General features: G+C 48.7%; 1 protein-coding gene across 3 annotated transcripts; it reads left to right on the top strand.

Moving 5' to 3' along the window:
- The first annotated feature begins 3,950 nt into the window (after positions 1-3,950).
- CDK2AP1 (cyclin dependent kinase 2 associated protein 1) lies at positions 3,951-18,243 on the top strand. Of its 3 annotated transcripts, none has more exons than XM_027878605.1 (4): positions 3,951-4,238; positions 14,268-14,374; positions 14,838-14,964; positions 17,484-18,243. In XM_027878605.1, the coding sequence occupies exons 1-4, from the start codon at positions 4,031-4,033 to the stop codon at positions 17,549-17,551; spliced, it is 510 nt and encodes a 169-aa protein (XP_027734406.1). In that variant the 5' UTR covers positions 3,951-4,030; the 3' UTR covers positions 17,552-18,243. The 3 variants fall into 3 exon arrangements, with proteins under 3 accessions (XP_027734406.1, XP_027734409.1, XP_027734408.1); XM_027878608.1 differs by lacking the exon at positions 3,951-4,238 and adding an exon at positions 5,746-5,857 and having other exon boundaries at positions 17,484-18,185; XM_027878607.1 differs by lacking the exon at positions 3,951-4,238 and adding an exon at positions 6,399-6,710 and having other exon boundaries at positions 17,484-18,185.
- The last annotated feature ends 840 nt before the right edge of the window (positions 18,244-19,083 follow it).

Consider the following 19,083-nt stretch of genomic DNA (forward strand, 5'->3'; position numbering starts at 1 on the left):
AAGAGCAACAATGATGCCAAAAAGCATGAAATGCACAATTTTCCCTCCGTGCCAGTGTCCCACACTGCCCCTGGAGTGTACAAGGTGTCCTTGGAGCAGGGCCTGGGGAAGGAGGGGTTCTGCACCAGGAGGTGCTGGCTCTTTACAATCCCAGTGAGGAAGGCACTCTGCTCTGAAAAGCATCTTTGAAAATGCCCTTTGTTAGAGCCACTTGCCTCTACCACCTGTGCTCTTCCTAGAGGTTAAACCTGCCTTCACTCAACACGTAAAAAGCTCAGTTTTCAGCCTAGGCCTACCAGAGACTTTTCACTTCATTTTGGTCGATCATCTTAGTTTTAGCAGAAGAGCAGTTTGGAGACTTGCAGATTAAATTAGTGCTCAGAAACTTGTAGGAGCATCTGTGATTATTTTATGCATGATGCTGGATCCCCAGAAATGTGGGGAGAAGCATTTGAATATAAACTCCCTCCAGGAAAAGGAAAAAAAACTTCCCATCCCCCTTTGCTGCTACACAAGTCTCTGCGGTGGGTAAAGGACAGAACCTCCCCAGTCACTCAATTCATTAAGCCTGACAACAATTAATTACATTGAAATTAATGCGCAAATGTAATGTTCTACACATGTCAGAGACATGCCAGCAAAAGAGAGGGTCTTGCCGAGCCATCTTTAATTGTTTTCATTGTTGATTTAACCCAAGATGATAAGGAACCAGCCTAGTTTGTGCTCTCCATTTGCAGGTCCCCGGGAGTGTTCCAGCTCTGCAGTGACTAATTCACTTTGTTAACAGATCAAAGGGGGCAAACAAGTTTGTTTTAAAGCCTGGCCCAAGGCCCCTGGCTCTGTGGCAGAGCCATCCTTCAAGCAGCTGCCAGCACCTTCCAACATCCCACTTTGCATGTGTGCTCCTCACACCCTTTGCCTGAGGGGCACGGCAGGGACCCGACAGAGATTTGGGAAGGGAAAACCTCCTGCAGATCAGTCGGAGCTCTGGCTAAACAGGGGCTGGAGGCAAACTCTGTGGAAACACTGGCTGCTGAGCATTCCCAGTGGTTTGGGAGGAGCAGAGGTGAGGAAGTCAAACCAGCAGAGAGAAGAGAAAACGCCAAGAAAAGAAAGAGGAGGGGGACAGGGTTAGAGTTGGAGATCTCACACGACTGAGAAGAGGCAGCTGTATCTGGAAACTACATCACTGGTGCTTGCAGTGACTGAAGAGCCTGATTTCACAGAACCAAGACTTCACAGAATATTCTGAGTTGGAAGGGACCCACAAGGATCATCAAGTCCAACTCTTAAGTGCATGGCCCATGCAGGGATCAAATAACAACCTAGGTGTTCTCAGAACCGTGCTCTAACCACTGAGCTCTTCCTGTCCATCCTCCCTTGTGGAAAACAAGCACACAAGTTCAATTTCAAATTACCTCTTAGTGTGGAGAGGGCTTGAAAATGTCACCTGTGTGATAAAATGGCTCTGCTGTATTTCCTGCTCTATGACTTGGCCACTTGATGCTGAAGAGCTGCTTTTGATGTCAGTGAACACGACAGAGCCCTGGGCCTGCAGAGCAGGGACCTGCAAGCACCCTGGGGCATGTGGGCTCTGGGAGATGGAGCTGCTGCACTCAGGGCGGGGTTTGCATGTGCAGAGCACAACTCCAGCACTGCCTGGGACATCAAACGAGGTGAAACCACAGGCAGCCCCCTCTGAGGGAGCTCACTCTGTGGTCACCCCGCTGAACAGTCAGCCCAGGGCCCCAGCACGGGGTGGTTTTGTTCTTGTGGCCACACCTGGTTGAGAACAACTGAAGTGAACCCTCCGAGCACATGGCAGATGGGAAGGATTTGCAGGTACTTCTTACCCAAGCCAACTCCTGCAGTGTCTGCAAAAAAAAACCAAACCCAAGAGTAAAGTCAGTTGAAGCTTAAACAGTGTCTGAGGCCAAGCAGTGAGGTTGTTACAGGGTCTTGTGTCTCACGCCACCACTGCTCCCTGTGCCCAGAGGACTGCAGAGCAAATGTCAAAAAATAATGTCACCCTGCAAGCCTGACCACCTCATCAAGCCTGACCCCCACATTCTGCTTCAAAGCTCACCAGTGCCTTTTGCTGAAGAAAGGATAATCTTTACAGGAGTCCTTCCTCATCCCCCTTCCCTCCTGGAATATTGTGTATTTTGAAGCTGTCATTATAAAACCCGAGCAAAACACAGGGGATCTTGTTCTTTGGAGTGTTGCTCTGAGAGCAGTTCTGTAGAGTTGGTGCAAAGCCGTGAAAAACATGGAACGCTCCCATTTCGCACTCACTCGGTGTGACTGTAAACAACCACACAGCGATGGAAAATCCCAGAGCAGCGTGCAGGACTTCACTGGCCTTCCAGGGATTCAACAGAAAGGCTGTTATTTATAAATCTGGAGGCGAAGCTTTAGGGATGCAAAGTTCTCGCTCACACAGTGCTGGACAGGAGGGTTTACCAGTGCAATCTTTCAGGACTCTAAGAAGAATTACACAGTTATAGTCGCAAGCACCAGTGTGAAAATATTGTCACTGAGCATGTAATTCTGTGCCCAGGGCTCTCAGGACCTTTCTCTAACAGACCAGAGTGTGGATCAGTTGTAAGGAAAACTCTGTACCACTCAGGGCTTAGTAGGATCACTGCAGTCATCCACTTGGCCCAGAGATAAAATACAACTGTGTTTCATCTGGTACTAGTCACAGTTTTCAGATGTTCCTTCCATGCAGCGTGCAGTCACTGGGGCACGAGCCAGGGGCTCAAAGGCTGCCTCGCTTTTCCCTTTCCCCCTCAATTCTCCTTTATTTGCAAGAAATCCTCTGATTGCTCCGTGACTGTTTCCGTGTCGCTGTGATGGAGATCTCACCTGCTTCCCTCTGCAGAGCCAGCCACTCTGGGCCTGAGTCACTGTCACCTAAAGGAACGTACCCTTCATTTCCAAGGAGCAGGATCAGGCTTAAGAGCAATATAAAGCCCTGGACAGACTTCAATTAACACGTGCAATAAAATTCCCAGATCTCAGAGTGGCCTCTGATAAAATGTATGCGTGGGTCTGATCTTGTGGGTCTCAGGCTAAGCTGTGCACCTTTGGAGAGCTTGTCCAGCTCCCAAGCAGTTTTATTGGTATAAATCTGCAGTAATTTAACAATTGTAGAGTGTATTTGAGATTAATTGACAGAAGGAGAAAAATTGAGTGTCTTGCAGTGAAAACGGTGAGTTCTGAAGTGGAAGATGCATGCTGGAAAGTGTCATAATTTAACCTGAAAATTAATATGTTTTTAAATTTTTTTTATGTGGAGAAGTTTTACTACTGCTTGCAAGCAGAAAATGTAGTTATCAACGAGACCCGTATTTATTTTTCTGGCCCCTCAGAAGCTGCAATTTACATTAACCTTCCACCTTCGAGTGGAGAGAAACAGTGGTTTGAAAAAAAATAAAAAACAGAAGCAAAGAAAAAAAAAAAAAGAGGAGAATTTTTCCTTGGCGGCACCTAAGGGAAAGAAAAAAAAAAATCTTTTATTCTAAAATTATCAACAGGTATTTTCCATCGAAAATTGCGGGGGGAGACGGGGAATAACGAAGGCGAGTGAACGCCCGGTGTGAGGTGAGGGGGAGGCGGGAAGGCGGCGGCGCGCGGGCCGCCCTCAGGGACGGCCGGGGCGCTCCGGGCTGGCGAGGAGGGGCCGCCGCCCGCCGCGGGCACAGCCCGGTGGAAGAAAAAGAAAAAAAAAAAAAAAAAAAAAAAAGCGAACTTGTGCCAAAACTTTCCGAAGTTAATTAAAACAGCCCCCCCGCGCCGCCGCCGCCGGGGCTGCTCCGCCGCCGCCCGCCCGCCCCGCTCCCTCCCGGCGGCTCCCTGAGGGGAGCTCCATTGTCTGTGAGGGGATGGCCGCGCACCCCCGCCGCGCCCCCGCCCGCCGCGCCCCCGCCCTCCGCGCCGCCGTGCGCGGGGCGCCGGGCGGCCGCGGCGGGGTGGCTGCCGGCTCTCCCCCAAAGTTTTTGGATCCGCGTCTCCTCATGATGTATGGATGATATATTGCATTGTGGGTGTCAATATAACTGACGGCCATATTTGCCGGTGCTGCTACTGCTGTAAACAACCCAAAGTGTCTGGGAGACACGGAGACGCTTCGCTGAATTTCAGGACGCTTCTCCTCCTCCCGCTGGCCATGTCTCTGGGAATGTCTTACAAGCCTAACTTGAACGCCCACATCCCCGGGACTCCCCTCAACCCGGGTAAGTCCGTGGCGGCAACTGGGTGGCAAGTTTGGGGAGGCGAGCGGCGGGTGCCGCACCGGCACCTGGGGGAAGCCCCGGACTCGAGTTTGTGCCCAGTCCGGTATGGCGGGGCAGCGGCTCCTCCGCGCCGCCATTACCCGCGCCCGCCCGCCCCGCCGGCCGGCGCCGCCAGCCCCGCACCGCGCCCGCCCCCGCGCCGGGCACCGCGCCCGCCCGGCCCCGCGCCGCCACCGCCGCCGCCGCTCCGGGGCTCCGGCCGCCGGGTTTCCTCCATGCTCGGCTCCCCGGGGCGGCTGATTGATCTGGATCAGGAATATTCCGGCGGCGCCTCAGCGAGGACCGCTGCTGGCGGGACGCCGCAAGTGCGGCCGCTCTCCCCGCGCCTCAGCCTCGCCTCACGCCTCCTCAGCGCCGGGGCCGCCCCGGGGCCGCGCTCCGCGGGGCCGAGGGGTCGGCCCGGACCGCGGAGCTCCGCCGGAGGCACCGGCACCGCCTCGGGGAGATCCCCGGCCCCGCTCCCCCCTCAGAGTCTCCCCTTCATCCCGGGCGGAGGAGCCCTGTCCGCTCGCTGGAGATTTGGGGATGTGGAAGGAGAGGGGGGGGGGTGTGCACACGGGAATTGCACCGTTTCTTAAAAAACCTCCTTTTTCAAAATCGATCCCTCATCCTTGGATCTGTACGGCAGCTATTACAACTTTACTCTCTAAAAAGTTTCCTTGACAGCATTAACTTTTTGTCTTTATTATTTTTTTTTTTTTTTTTTGCTCCATCCCCGCGTTCCTCCCTTCCCTCCGCGGTTTCCGAAGGCACCGGCCGGGGTTTTTTGCCGGTGCTGAGGTGTTGCCGTACCTCGGGTCCCCGTGTGCGAGTCGGTGCAGCCTGAACAAAGCCGCAGCAGCAATTGCTTCGCTGTGGGATATTTGGAGGGGATCTCGCCAATCTCTGCGCGTTGGCTCGAATTGAACAGCACGAAAATGGAGAAGTTGTTCTGACTTAAAAAAACCCGTATTCCCGTCTCCCATCCCCGATGCCTGCCTGCAGGGTTGGCATCGGACCATCCCCAGCCACAAATCGGGCTGATTTTTTTTATTTTTTTTTTTCATTCCCCCCCGAGGAAAAGTTTTGGAGTTGGGTTTCGGAGGGAGGCAAATCAGCCTGGGTGATTTTCACAGCACCGTTAGTGGCTGTAATCCCGGGAGGCTGATGAACGAAAGGGATCACCGAGATGCACCTCTGTTCTGGCTGCCAGGAGAGCAACAATCTTATTTTACTGCAAGGAATCGTCGCCAGCTGGTGGATGAGCCGAGGTGCCGGTGTCTCAGACACTTTGATCCTGCGTGGAGCTGAGCTCGGTGGGGCTGTGAGCGTGGCAAGGCTCCGTGTGCCGGGGTCGTGTGTGGGGAGTGCCGTGGGCCCCGGCGCTGCTCTGCGGAGGGGTCAGGGAGCTGGGGATGTGCCGAGGGTTTTTGACAAAAAGCAGAAGTGTCACCGGAGAAAAAAAAAAAAAAAAAAAAAAAGAAACAAAGCGCAGCAAGGGAAACCGTTCTCCTGTCGGCTCCCACGAGAACCTGTGCCTCGCTCTCCGGAACAGCCGTAAAATTGCAGGGAAAACAAAGGTGGTATTTTGCGATGGTGGGTGAGGGGTGGGGATTAGGTCATGCTGTGGGGGGGATCCGAGTCTGGCTGCTCTGCGAGCGGGGACTGCAAAATCCCGGCTCAGACACGCCGTGCACAATGCGAGCCGAGTGGGGAAGTTTCTGTCTCCAGCCCTCTCCGCTGCCGTGTCGGTGCTTCCCGACACTCCGGTTGCGAGCTGGGCTTTACATTCTTTCATGCAGTTTTATTTTCCCCTTCCCCCCCAGCCCTCCTTTTTGCCTCGTAACGGCAAGTTAGCAAGCAGTTTGCTGTCATGCTGCAACTATTCCTGTCTAAGTTGTCCTCTCTTCTGAGTTCGGATCATCCTCAACACCCCCAGAATCTTTTCAATGAAAGAACGTCCTCCTCTGAATCCAAAATGGGCTCTCTCTTCCCTCCCTGTCTTCTGCCATTATCCTCACGCACCAGCTCTTCCTCTAGCTGGTGGTATTGCCAGCACCGTGGCCTAAGGCCAAGGGACTTAGACAAAGCAGTCCTTGCAGTTGCACATATCGCATTCAGAGTGATATGACTGCAAATGGCCCCCTCCTTTCTGGGGCTTAATTCTGATTTGGAGGAGGCTGCTTCTCTATTGTGCTTAAATTAAATGCCCCCTCCCCAGCCAGGAGGATAAATCCTAGGTCTGCTTCCAAACCTGGGGTGAAGGACCCCCCCCCGCCCCGTCCTGCAGAGGAGAGGAAAACAGGAAATCTGTCCCTTTTGGCCTGAAATCAGCCCTGCAGAAGCCTCTCTGTATGAATGCTGAATATTTTGGTCTCGGCCGACGGAGGGCTCTGGGCAGCTGTGGATCTCACAGGGATTTTCCTCTGGGAGGTAATGCTGCTTCCCTGCAGTGCAGGGCTTCTGGTGCAGGAGTATTTGGGAAGGCAGTGTCGACTCAGCTCCCGGAGCTGCGTCCTTGCTGCAGAGCAAACTCCTTTCAAGTTTAGGCTGAGAGCGGCCACTCTGCAAAATTCTGTTTGAACTGCACAGCAGTGAGAGGAAGCAGCTGTGGCTGGGGGGTGACTGGGCTCTGTTCTTGCACGGGAGCATGTTTTGGGAATCCAATCCTGGACTGAAGTCCGGAGGGAGAGGAGCTGCGTGTGGGAGGAAATACGGGGAGGAAGCCTCCGTGGGTTGTCGGCAGATCTGGGGATGACTGTGGGTGAGGAAAATGCAGCTGCTCCACAAGTGACTCAGGATGCTGGAAGCATCCGGGTGCTGACTCCTCTGCCTTGCACCAGGCTGAGGGAATGAGAGAGTGTTGTCACAGCAGAATTTGATGCCTGTTCCTCTTCCCCACTGCCTAGGTCAGTGCTGACACTTGGCCCAGGGTGGCTGCACTGGGCTTAGGGTGTTTAGTCTGAGTTACCAGTCACCTTCCTGGAGGGGCTGTGCTCAGGGAATTGAGCCCTGTAACATCCCAGGCTGTCAGATCCAAGCTGCCTGTGCTGGGGGAGCCCCATTTCATCTCCTGCACAAGCACCTTCTCTGTCTGGGCTGTAAAAGGTGGTTCTGGTAGGGACCTGCAGTGCCGTGGCTCTACCTTCACCTGACCCTGCAGTGTCCCAGGGGAACCTTTGTCACCTTTTCTAATAACCATGGTTTGATTTGTTTCTGTTTTCTTCCTTATCCTACTGAATCCTAGGAAGTGCTGCTTCCTCCTCATCTGTCTTGTGTTTCACATTGTTTGACTGTTTCTCTATAGGGGACCAGCTGCTGAGCTGAGGTGAAGTAGAGCATCTCCATTGACTTAAGTGGAATAGAGACATTTACACCAGCTGTGGACTGATCTGTAGTTTGTTTTTCCCCCTGTTTTCATGTGTTTTCTGGCTCAGTGGATATTCAGCATTCCCATTTCGTTCAGAGTATGCACAGGTCAGGGAAAAGGAGCTTGAAGATCCAGAAGCTGCAGTAGCAGAAACTACTTGGCATTTTCCTTTAGTTTTATTGTCATTCTTGCAAGAAACGTCAGGTTTTGAGACAGAAATCCTATTTGTGTAATAAAGGCTAAAAACTGTTGTGTGTAGGATCTGGAAGCACAGATTCCAGCAGGAATCCCTGTGAGCAGGGAAGGAGCTGTGTCTTGGCTCCACAGGAACCAGTGGTGACCTGTCCAACAGGTGGGGCTGTGGGTGCCCCTGCCCCACCTCCCAGCAACCAGCAGCTTCCTGGGAAAAGTGCAAACTCTCCCTGAGAGGTGGAACACAAGAATTTCCCTGGCTGGGGCCGTGGGTTCCAGCTGGAGAGCCCAGTGCCATTCACTCCTGAGAAATGACAGCAGCACACGAGGCCTCTCCTTGTGTCATTCCACTGCAGTGCAGACTGGCACCAGCACGTGGCTTGCTCGTCGCCCTTTCCAGAGACAGCTTCTGTTTGATATTGTTGTCCATATTGAGAGGTTGTTTTTGGAGTGGGAGTACTGGAAAGAATACTCTTTGTAGGCAGAACAGAGAGCAAAGTGTTCGTGCCTGAGCAGAGGGGATCATTTCTAGGAAATATACTCCCCCCTCTCATTCAAACTGAAATTTGCTGGATCCCTCATCTCTTGCAAGTCCATGGGAAGTTAAAAATGGTCTGAAAAGAAGCTTGCTAAACATGTTTCAGAATTAGCAATTTTCAGGTGGACTTGTTTGGGCATTTAGAAAACTGGCATTTTTGGCTCTGTCTACCTGAGCATTTCACTTCAGAGCAACGGGGTGGTTTTCACAGTCAGCAAATCCTCCCGTGGTCCCCACCCATCACACGCTGGTCGAGTTGCAGAGTGGTTTTGGTCCGTGCTAACTTGATTCCTTTTGGATAAAAGTGATCCAGGAGCTCTACTCCAGTTGTGCAGTGATGATGCTGCATCCCTTTTAATGGGGACACAAGGATCCCAACCCAAAGATTGGACAGCTTGGAACCACATCCCCCCAGTCTGGGGGAGCAGACTAAAATCTAACCTGAAGTCATACCCCCTCAGGCCAACTCCATGTGGTGTACATGTACCAAATGCTTTCATCTTTTGATCTGTTCCTTGTTGTGCCAAATAACTTGCTCGTGTGGAAACAGCTTCAGCTGGAAAAGAAGAACGATGAGGGAGTCCAAGGGACCGGCTTTTGTTTTTTTGATAAAAAAAGAAGACAGGGGGGTAGGAAGAGGAGACACAAACCATGACTATTATCCACATGGAAAGATTAAATAGCACGAGAGTAGTCGAGGAAAGGCCCAGAGTGTGACAGATCAAAAGAGCAAGGCCTCTGGCTGTTCTGATAAAGAATGTCCCAATTCTCCAGAACACATTTATGTGTCTGCGCACTGCGCTTTTTTAAAAGGAAGGAGTTTTATTCAAAGAAAGGTCTGTTTCTTCCAGAAGGGCTGCTTAAAGTGGGTGAAAATACAATTTTCGCAGCTAGCGCTATAAGGAATGTTTTGTGCAAATGAGAACAGGGTCCATTATTTTAAATTAAAAAATTTACGAGAAGGCAGGGGGAAATGGGGGCTGTGTGTTTGCACTCTGGGTTGGCAGCTCCTGTTAGACTTCAGTGTGTGGCTTGGCTGTGCAGTGGATCTGCTTGTGCAGACATGTGGTGTCCATGGATGGCGAGGAGCTCTTGTTGAACTTACACCAAAGTGCGTGGAGGGCTCGGGAATCAAATATTCCTGCAGTCAGCCAGAGCACTCCAGCTGTGCTGGGATCTGCACTGCAGGCACGGCTCTGCTGGGGGAGGCTCTTACCTCTGCCTGCTGCTCCAGGATGCCTCACAGTGTGCCCTGTCAGAGCAGATCACAGGAACGTTTCTCGTGTGTTTCCTCAGAAAGTTGTGCAGTTTAGGAGAGATTAATTTATATCCTCTCAGTTAAACTATTCCATCCCCCACAAGGTCAGGAATCCAGCTGCCATCAGCCCAAGCAGATGAAGTGCCCCAGGTGTGGCAGTGGCAGTGGCAGTGGCAGTGGCAGTGGCAGTGACCTCCAGCACTGGGCTATGCAGGGCTGTATAAGCCATGAGCCACCAGAATGGCAACAGCCTGGGGGTTGCAAACAACCTCAGCTTGAAGGGTCTGTGAAACACAGGGGGAAGTGTTGAGATTCCACAGGCTGTGCCAGGTTCCTCAGAGAAACTCCAGGTACGGGTGCATCTCCTTCCACGCTGTCATGTTCGTGTGGGGAACGAGTCTGTGAAATGGCAGTTTGCAGTTCTACAGGACCTTACAAAGCACAGGGTAGTAGAGAAACACCATCCAGGGGGATTGGCCCTTGGCTTGTCTCAGTCAGCTTTCCATGAGTAACTCGGTGAGTTGTGTCACTGTTCCTGGTTTTCCTTTGCTGTCTGTGAAACAGGGGTGGTAGCTGAGGGGTGTAGATGCATCTGATGGATCAGGTGAGTGTGTCCTGGTGTTCCCGCTCCTGCTGCTTCCTTGCAGGGTGCTCAGCAAGGTGCCTTCCCAGTTATTCTCCCAGCAAGCAGCAGTAAGAGAATTAAGAATTAAAACTTGGATCAGCAAATTGATCAGCATTGTTTAGGCTTGGAGACAGTAGCAAAGGAGCTAAAGGGACCCCTACAAACCTATCAGCAATTAATGACAAGATTCCTGGTCAGTGGGAGTTTAGGCAAACAAAGATTGATTTGAGATCCTTTGTCTCTCAGAGTGTTAATTTGGGCTCAGAGAGAGTGCTGGAAAGAAGAGATTTGTATACCAAAATCTCATTTCTATTTGCTGTACCTCCCCTCAATTAATAAATATTAATATTGATTAGCAAGAAAGTCACTGTATTTTTGTGGGAAAAATGCTTGTGGCAGTCTTCTGCTTGAATACAGAAATAAAAGACATTGTTGGTACAAGAATAAATGGGGATCCACAAGGTTTTGTCTACATTTAATAAGGAAAGTGGAGGGAGGAAAGTATGTATATTAATTTAGGTTTTAAACAACAGCAAGCACTAAGACAATTTGGGATGTGGTAGAGGGTGTCAGTGAAATTCAGTACCAAGCCCACTCCCTTTTCTATTCTGTCAGTTCTTAACTGTCTCTATTGTCATTTTAACGTGAGAGAGCAAACCTCGATTTAGATCCCCCCTTCTTTTTTTTCTCTCCAGTGAATACCTAATCATCACACTGATTTTTGACTGGCTATTGACTGTCAGACTTCCTGGCCTAATTTTTCTTTCTAGCTATAATAGCGGTATCTGGTGATTTATTTATTTATTTATTTTTTAAGCCGAGAAATGCAGGCTGTTCAGACATGCCGCTGAATTTTGGGTTAATTGAGTAATAGTCAGCCAAGAGCCAGGGCTTCTCCTCGAGATTAACACACAAAGTGATAGGTCAAAAAGCTCAGGGTCTGTTGCCCTGCGAGATACTAATATCCCCCCAATTAATTTCATTTGCGTGATTGCATCATCTTAAACTGAGGTGAAATCAAGGATTTTGCCTTTCCCCCCCTCCTCCGGCCGACTTTGACTGGCACAACTTCTGCCACGGCCGCGTGGAGAGGCTGGCGCTGCGGCCAAGCCAAATCCTTTCCTTTGTTCTCGGGGCCTGCTGCTGCTGCTGATAAAGTGGTCGGCGCATGGCATTATGTCTTATTACATTTTTGATGCAGACTGCAAAGAAACGGGTAAACTCACCATGGTTACCACGCTCTGTCACTTGGCAGGGCACGGCGCACTCGGCGATGGCCTCTAGTGTCTGCAGCACAGCTCTGCAGCGCCGGCCACGGCACAGCCCCGGCTCCTGCGCTCTCCTGGAGACACAGCCACCTCGGCTCGCAGCAGCTCGCTCAGCCTCGGCAATTCCTGGTAGTTTTTGCCCCTCGGTGTTGTCTCACTCCCCGCTGCATTCGCGCTCCCCGTGCCGGCACCAGCCCGGCGCTGTCCCGCCTTGCACAGCTGGGAAACTTCCTCGGTCGGCCCCGCATCTGGGGAACTTTGTTGCTCGGCCCCTGGATCCGCTCACGGCTTTGTCCTGGCACACCACATTTCTTTCAGGGTTTCTCTCTAACCCAGGCGTACCCTGCTGTGTTATTTCCTACAGACCAAGCTCGTGCCGTTGCTTAAATGGAACCTGAAACAGTCACTAAATTAACTGGACTGTATTATCATAAAATCATAAATAGGCTGAGGTGGGTCCATCAGGATCATCGAGTGCAAATCCTGGCCCTACACAGACATCTGCAGGGCTCAGCTGCCACCCCATTTCACAGACAGCAAAGGAAAACCAGGAACAGTGACACAACTCACCCCAACAACCCCACCCTGTGCCTGAGAGCCTTGTCCAAATGTCTGAGCTTCCTGAGCTCAGCCAGCCTTGGTGCTGTGCCCACTGCCCTGGGAAGCGTGTTCAATGCCAACCACCCTCTGGGGGAAGAACCTTTTCCTGATGCCGTCCATCAGCGTGTTATCATTAACCAATATGGGATCAATCAGTTGCTCTTTGTTTTGCCTGGGCTGCAGCTCAGCTTTGCTGGGTGGGTAGAGCACAGTTCCTGTCGATTGGAGCTCCCAGGTCTTAGATGTGACTGCTTCCAACAGCACTTTGGGAACAAGTCTTTGCAGGATGGGTCTTTTGCTTTATTGTAGGTGAGGAAAAATCGCTTAAGCCTTTCTCTGCTTAATTGAGGTAATTAAACCTTCTTACCTTGCAGCACCAGAAGCTCATTACTTTTTTTTTTTTTGAAGCATTTTGAAGTCCTAGGAGAAAAAAGACGCGGTTTGTTGTTGTGCCATGCTTGGGAACTGTTCAAATTCAGTCATCTGGACTTGAAATTCGGAGTTGCACGCACAGAAATCTTACACTGGTGTGTGTATTTTGAGCTGATAATGCGAAGAACTAACTGAGAGAGTAGCTGACAACTGTGCTGTTCCTTCCCAGTGCCCTGCTCTGTGGGTGTGGTGTTCAGTTTTTTGGGGCTTTTACTGTGCTCAAGCAAAATTAGCTCCATGTGAAACCTCAGCAACGAAAATGCAGGTCTGGAATTGCTATAAAATTAAGCAGCTCAGTTAAAGGCAGAGGAACCTTCTTCTTTTAGGTGACCTAGTGACCAGCCCAATTTGCCTTTTTGAGGGGGATTTCATGTCTGGTTAATAAGTAAAAATTAACACACTCTTTTCTTGTAATGAAGAAAACACCCCAGTAATATCCTGTGGTAATTCTTAAATGGAAGGAGACTTCCTAGCTGAGGGCAAGATTCTATTCACTGTGATCAGAGCTCTCTACAGAGTAACTGCTGGCCCTTTCTTTTTGTAGCGAGGGGAAAACAGGAATGAAATCACTTGCAACTTTAAAACAAAGCTAGAGATTTACATAGCACTGAGCCCCAGTGACTTTTAGCATCAGTTTAATTTAGATTTAAATGAAGGCTGGCAAATGAGATCTGTTCCTCTTATGAAAGGCAGTTGGGAATTTTCAGCAGAGGAGTTTGTGAGGGGAGGGGGGAGATTTTTCCAGACAGCAGGCAGTCTGTGTCTGTGCCTACAGGCAAAGGCAGCAGCATCCCTGGATGCAAGGGCAGGGGAGCCGCAGGAGGGAAGGAGTTCAGTGCTGTGGTGCTCCCTTGCTCCTGAGTGGAAGTCCAGCACAGTTGGGATATGGGCATAATTAACACCCCTAAGAAAAATCTGAAAGTTGTTTCTCAGCCCCAAATTCTTCCCATGGCACGGCAAAGGGCAGAAGTGTTTGGTTTCTGAAGCAGTTTGTCAATGAACACGAGGCTGGTTCTGCAACTCCTGATTCAAAACTCACAAGATGTGAATAGAATGTTTTATAACTTCAGAAAAAGTAACCCAAAGTGATGTTGTTTTTCCTTTGATTTGCTTATATAGCCTAATTTGCCTGGCTAAAAACATTTACTATCACACAAAGAGGAGTAATGGCAGCACTGCTCGGCTCTGGTGTGACACAATGAGCAGCAGATCTGATCCACCTCAACTGACTGTTCCCTAGGAATGGTTCTGGCACCGGCTGAAAATAGTACTGAGGGTAACTTGCTTTGACCATGTGATGACACTTTGAGTTGCAAAATTACTTTCAGATAACTTGCACTGAAAAAGTAAAAATAGCCCAGTACATCAGACTCATCTGTGTGGAATGTATATATGCAAAAATAGGGCTCCTTAATATTTACAGTTTGTCTGGGCAGAACAACCTGTCATGCTACACTCGGCTTCACTTTTAGGCAAACAGTTTGCACTGATAGTGTTGCAGGCTGTGCTGTTTCCCAGCGTGCAGCAAACCTGAGAGAGGCATCAATTTAACCGTTCCCTTCCTTGCAGTGCCACTCAGAAATGGCATTAGTGATCCCAGCCAAAGGTGAGAGGTCACAGCTTTAGAAACAAGTGATTAAAACGTGTTCTAGTGTAACAGTCTAATTGATCTTTGGATAATAATAGTTTTCTCTTTTCTCTCTACAGCGGGGAGTGTTCACTCTCCCTCCACGAGCATGGCAACGACTGCACAGTACAGACAGCTCCTGAATGACTATGGCCCCCCCTCTCTAGGCTACACACAGGGGATGCAGGTACAGCTCTGCTTCTTTGCCTTCAATCAGATCACTGCCCCCACTGTTTGCACAGGAGCAGGGACTGTGGCCTGTAATCTGAGGTGTTCCTCCCTCCCACCAAGGGCTGAAATCAAACCCAAATGGCAGCGCTGCTTCCTCACACATGGCTGGGGATCAAATTAGACTAAGCAGAGTGCTGAGGGAGGTTGTTACTAATTAACTGTTAGTCCCATCCTGTGTGAGTCACGGAGAAACATGTCTTGAATTATGGTAGTGAGGGCTCTTAACACATTTTAAAGTTATTTGTTAAAAAATGAATATTTCTGTACAGTTTTCTTCTCGCCCTCCCTGCCCAGCTCACTTCTCCCCAAAACACACACCTCAGCACTGAAAAAGCAGGAACAGGGATAACAGTTGCTGTTTTTTGTGATTGTTTTGTTTTCACAGTATTTGATTGAGATTAATCTCCTTTCAATCACAGGGTACCAGCAGCACTCAAGTCCCACAGAGCAAATATGCAGAGCTTCTAGCTATCATAGAAGAATTAGGAAAAGAGATTAGACCTACATATGCTGGGAGCAAAAGTGCGATGGAGAGGCTAAAAAGAGGTAACTTTTAAACTTATTTTAAAACAATCATCGTGCCCCCTATACTTTGTGCACTGATGCTTGTGTGTCCAACTGCATGACAACTGCGTCCTTGGAGAGGAGACAGCCTGAGCTCCTCGTGGAACTAGGAGTAGTAACCAGCAGCTGGAACCTTGGGATGCTCTGGCTGTGCTGCATTTGATAGATAAATAGTGACAAAATGTGTTTCACGTGTACACAGAGTGTTCCAGTTAATAATTCAAACCCTACTGTGGAACCCTTAATGGATACATTCTTTCAGGCTCCTGCTGACTTGTCCCTTCAATTCCCTTTTCTCTCTCCCCAGTCTCCAAAATACACAGCCAAGCATTGTTTACTTCTTCTCATACACATCTCCCACCTGCTTGGCCCAGGAATCTCCACTGAAGTGCATTTTGCCTAAAGAAATCCAACCTTGTGGAAATTCCCAGGGGCTGGTGGAGGGAAGGTGTCAGGGAAGGCTGTTCAGACCGAGATGTCAAACAGAAACCTTCTGTTACCTGCTGTCAAGTGGTTGTGGTGTCATTAAGAGTCCACTAGAAAGGGCCAGAGAAGCTTTTAGGGCTGGCTGATGAGTGTCTGTGGCTTTGCTTTGTCAGCTAAAAGGGGTCATAAATGCCCTTTCCTTGCAGTGTAAAAGAACCCCCGCGTGCCCCACTGGTGACATCAGCCTGACATTGTCCTCTGCAGGGAACGGGCAGGGATATTTCTGAAGGAGCAGTGGGACATTCCAACAGTTGTGCTGCCAGTTCAGTCCTTTGCCAGCATAACGTGGTTACCTTTTCCTCCCTTCCCATGGTCCTTGTGCCGAGATTGGCTCCTGCCTTTGACCCAGAATGGGAATGTTATTGGAACAGAGTAACTTCAGCACCTTGCAAATCCTTTACATTTACCCAAGACTCCAAAGCTTTATTTAAGGCTCAACCATTATGAGAGAGCAATATATCTGCCTTGACATGCAATAAAATGACTAGTAGCTGTTCTGGGAAAGGATGCAATAAAGTCTGCTGATGAGTGGTAAGTGGAATCTGGCCCAGCTAAAATCAATGTTGCTGGAGACTCTCTTTATTGCATTGCCTGAGTCAGTATTAATAGATCATGAGTGGCAATAGGCTAATGGGGACAGCTGGAGAGAGACCAGGGGAGGTGCAGACCCTCTCTGAGCTGGATGGTTCAGTTTGGGGAGGAAAAGTTTGTTTTGCTGCTTCTTGAAGCGAGTATCTCATTTGTTGGTTAATGAAGGTTTAAGATTCCATGCTGCCACCGTGACTTGCCTGCGTTGCAAAGAATCCCAAATAAATACTTTTTGCTGCCATCTTTTGGTCACAAACGTACCTCTCTTTCCATTTTGGGAGCCTGATGGCTGAAGGAGCATGTGCAAGTGGAGAGCAAAAGTGACTGAGGGGAAGCACGTGACTGCTGCCTCCATGGCCAGGGAGGTTATTCCTGAACCAAGTCCCTGTCCCCAGCTCCACCCGCTCCTACTGACCTCCAAAACTGGCCAAATTCCCGGTGTTCTACATTATTCAGAGTAGTTCTGCTGCATAAACTGGGCATGCTGCCACCACAGCCAGGTCTGACACCCTGCTGTGAGTAGGAGCTCCTGGATCCCCCAGCTGCATCTTTCCTGTCGAGGCAGTTTAACTTCTGCAGAACCTGCACTCACCAACCCCAGGGAGTCCTCCTTGGTGCAGAGGCAGTTGCTGTGAGCTGGGCTAGCAGCCTTTAGAAACAGGAGCCATCATCTCTAGAGATTAAACCCCAGCTACTACCTCACTGCCCTTTCTCCACCTTGTTAAGGAGCAGGATTGAGCAGAGAAATCACCTTCTATCCTGCCCTGTCAGCAAAATATAACCTCCTTTGTTGTAGGAAAACCTGTCCATCTCTCATTTTAAAATCTATCTCAAGCTCTGTTCTCTCAGCAGCTCTGTGAACACAAATCTACATTCAGGTCCAGAATCAAGGTCCAGATTGCTGGAACTTCAAGGCAACAGGACTTGTAGTGGAAAATTCCGCATTCTGTCTCTCAGATGAGAGTAGATGTAAATTGTGGTGATGATTTCCACTGGGAGCTGAGCCAGTGTTAGGAGGTAACTTTTTGCACGCACCATAAAAAAAAAAAAAATCTCTTATTTTTACAGAGGTACAACTTATCTTTAAGCAGCATTATGATGGTTTGGATTTTGATGCATCCTCAAGGAGAATTATCCCAAAGCACCAAGACTTTCAGAGCTTGCTACAATGACTCGTCAAATAACTTTGTAATTCGTGTCACTGCACTGTAGCAAAATAACTCACTGGGAGGCAAGACTTTTTTTTTTTCCCTCTAAGTCTTTGATTTTAAGTAGGTCCACACTGCAGACCTACAGATCTTCTTGTGCTCTGCTTCAGTCCCTTTTCAATTTACGATGCAAGTTTGGGAGGGCAAACCTGGTCAGGAGCAGCTGATGTTTGGGATGATGAATGGGATGATTTCAAACGTGGTCAATTTGTTTTGCAGGCATTATCCATGCCAGAGGATTAGTTCGGGAATGCCTGGCCGAGACGGAACGAAATGCGAGGTCTTAGCCCGCTGATTCAAGAACTTCCATCTCTCTTCCCGAAGAAAAAGGAACACTTATTCCTTTTGACTCTTGAAAGGTTCACACAAATTCCTTTATTTTGAATGTTTCGCCTTTCTCGTTTCGCCCTTGCAAAAATGTATAGTTAAGAATGAGAAAAAGAAAAAAAAAAAAAGAAAAACCAACCAAGGATTTTTCAACTTACCGAGGGTTTGCATTTTGTAAAGATGTTAAAACTCCCTGAGATGTTTCTAAAACATGGAAACTGAAGTGCATGCAGAGGAATGCTCTCTCTCTCCCGGGCTATATTTCAGTTCTCTTCTTATCCAGCCACAGCCTCATTCTGTTTTTTTTTTTCCTTCAACTGTATTCACTTATCCCCAAACTGTCAATCTTTCCAAGTTTGACAGAAGCTCTAAGGATTTTTTTAATAAATGCAGAATAGCATGCTGTACCTAGTAGTCTGCTACGTCACAATTTGTCATACAGCATAGACCCTGCTTAGAAATAACCTCCCCTTTCTCTTATTTTTCCTTTTTTTTTGTTCATTTTGCATAAACATTTGCATGACTATTAGTGCTTTGAAGTCCATTTAAAGTGCATGAGCTATATGGAAAATAGGGAAACCTATTAAATAATAACAAGGTCCTGGAAAGCTAATTCCTACATTAAGGCTGGAGACTTCAGTTTAAAGTTTGCCAAAAAAAAAAAAAAAAAAAAAAAAAAAAAAAAAAAAAAAAAAAAAAAAAAAAAAAAAAAAAAAAAAAAAAAAAAAAAAAAAAAAAAAAAAAGGAAAATTCTGGATAAATTACTAAAACTGTTATTTGCATCTTTGTATGTATTTATTACTTGACGTAATAAAGCTTATTTTCATTAACAGTTTGTATTTAAACTACGGACAGTCACTTTAATCAATTCACACAGTCAAGAACTGTCAAGGAGATAAATGCTGAACCTTCACGCAGGAGTTGAGGAAAGGGCAGGGGAAGGGGCTGCTTTGCTGCTGAGTTTCCATCCGTGGCACCCTTGGGATACCCTCAGTCTCTGGGAAAAGGAGGTGGAATTCTCCGTCTCTGCTGTCTTCAGAATCCACACTCTGGCTTTGGGTCTTTGGTGAAGGCCAGAACTTGGTGGCAGCTGGTGAAGATGCTGTCCAAAAATGAGAGAGAAGTTCTGGGTAAGCAGGTGGGAGTTGTTAACGGGGTAAAACCAGCAAGCTGCACCTCAGTAGTGACTTCAGAGCAGGTGAGAAAGGGAACACAACTGCATTTGAAGATGCCAACGTGCCCAAATTTAACTGCAGCACGGCATCAACATAATAAATGACTAATTCACTATTATAAATCAAAAAACCCCCCACCTGAATCCTAAGGAAAATGGGATGGCTAATACACACAGACCTATGGATACCTGAACAAAATACAGTGTTAAGAGGCAAACTTCAAGAAGAATTAATTAATTCACAGCTTGGATGAGCTGCTCAGCCCTCACTTGAGGAGGGACCCTCCTTCCTCCACCCTGTGAAGCTGCTGTTGGAAC

Source organism: Empidonax traillii, unplaced genomic scaffold (assembly GCF_003031625.1).
Source record: "Empidonax traillii isolate 1590-97213 ecotype Southwest subspecies unplaced genomic scaffold, ASM303162v1 scaffold43:size1863611, whole genome shotgun sequence".
Lineage (NCBI taxonomy): Eukaryota > Metazoa > Chordata > Aves > Passeriformes > Tyrannidae > Empidonax > Empidonax traillii.

Coding starts and splice junctions, on each gene's coding strand:
- CDK2AP1 (XM_027878605.1), top strand. CDS start 4,031: ATGATATATTGCATTGTGGGTGTCAATATAACTGACGGCCATATTTGC. Junction 4,239..14,267: donor CGGGACTCCCCTCAACCCGG/GTAAGTCCGTGG, acceptor TTCTCTCTACAG/CGGGGAGTGTTCACTCTCCC. Junction 14,375..14,837: donor GCTACACACAGGGGATGCAG/GTACAGCTCTGC, acceptor TTTCAATCACAG/GGTACCAGCAGCACTCAAGT.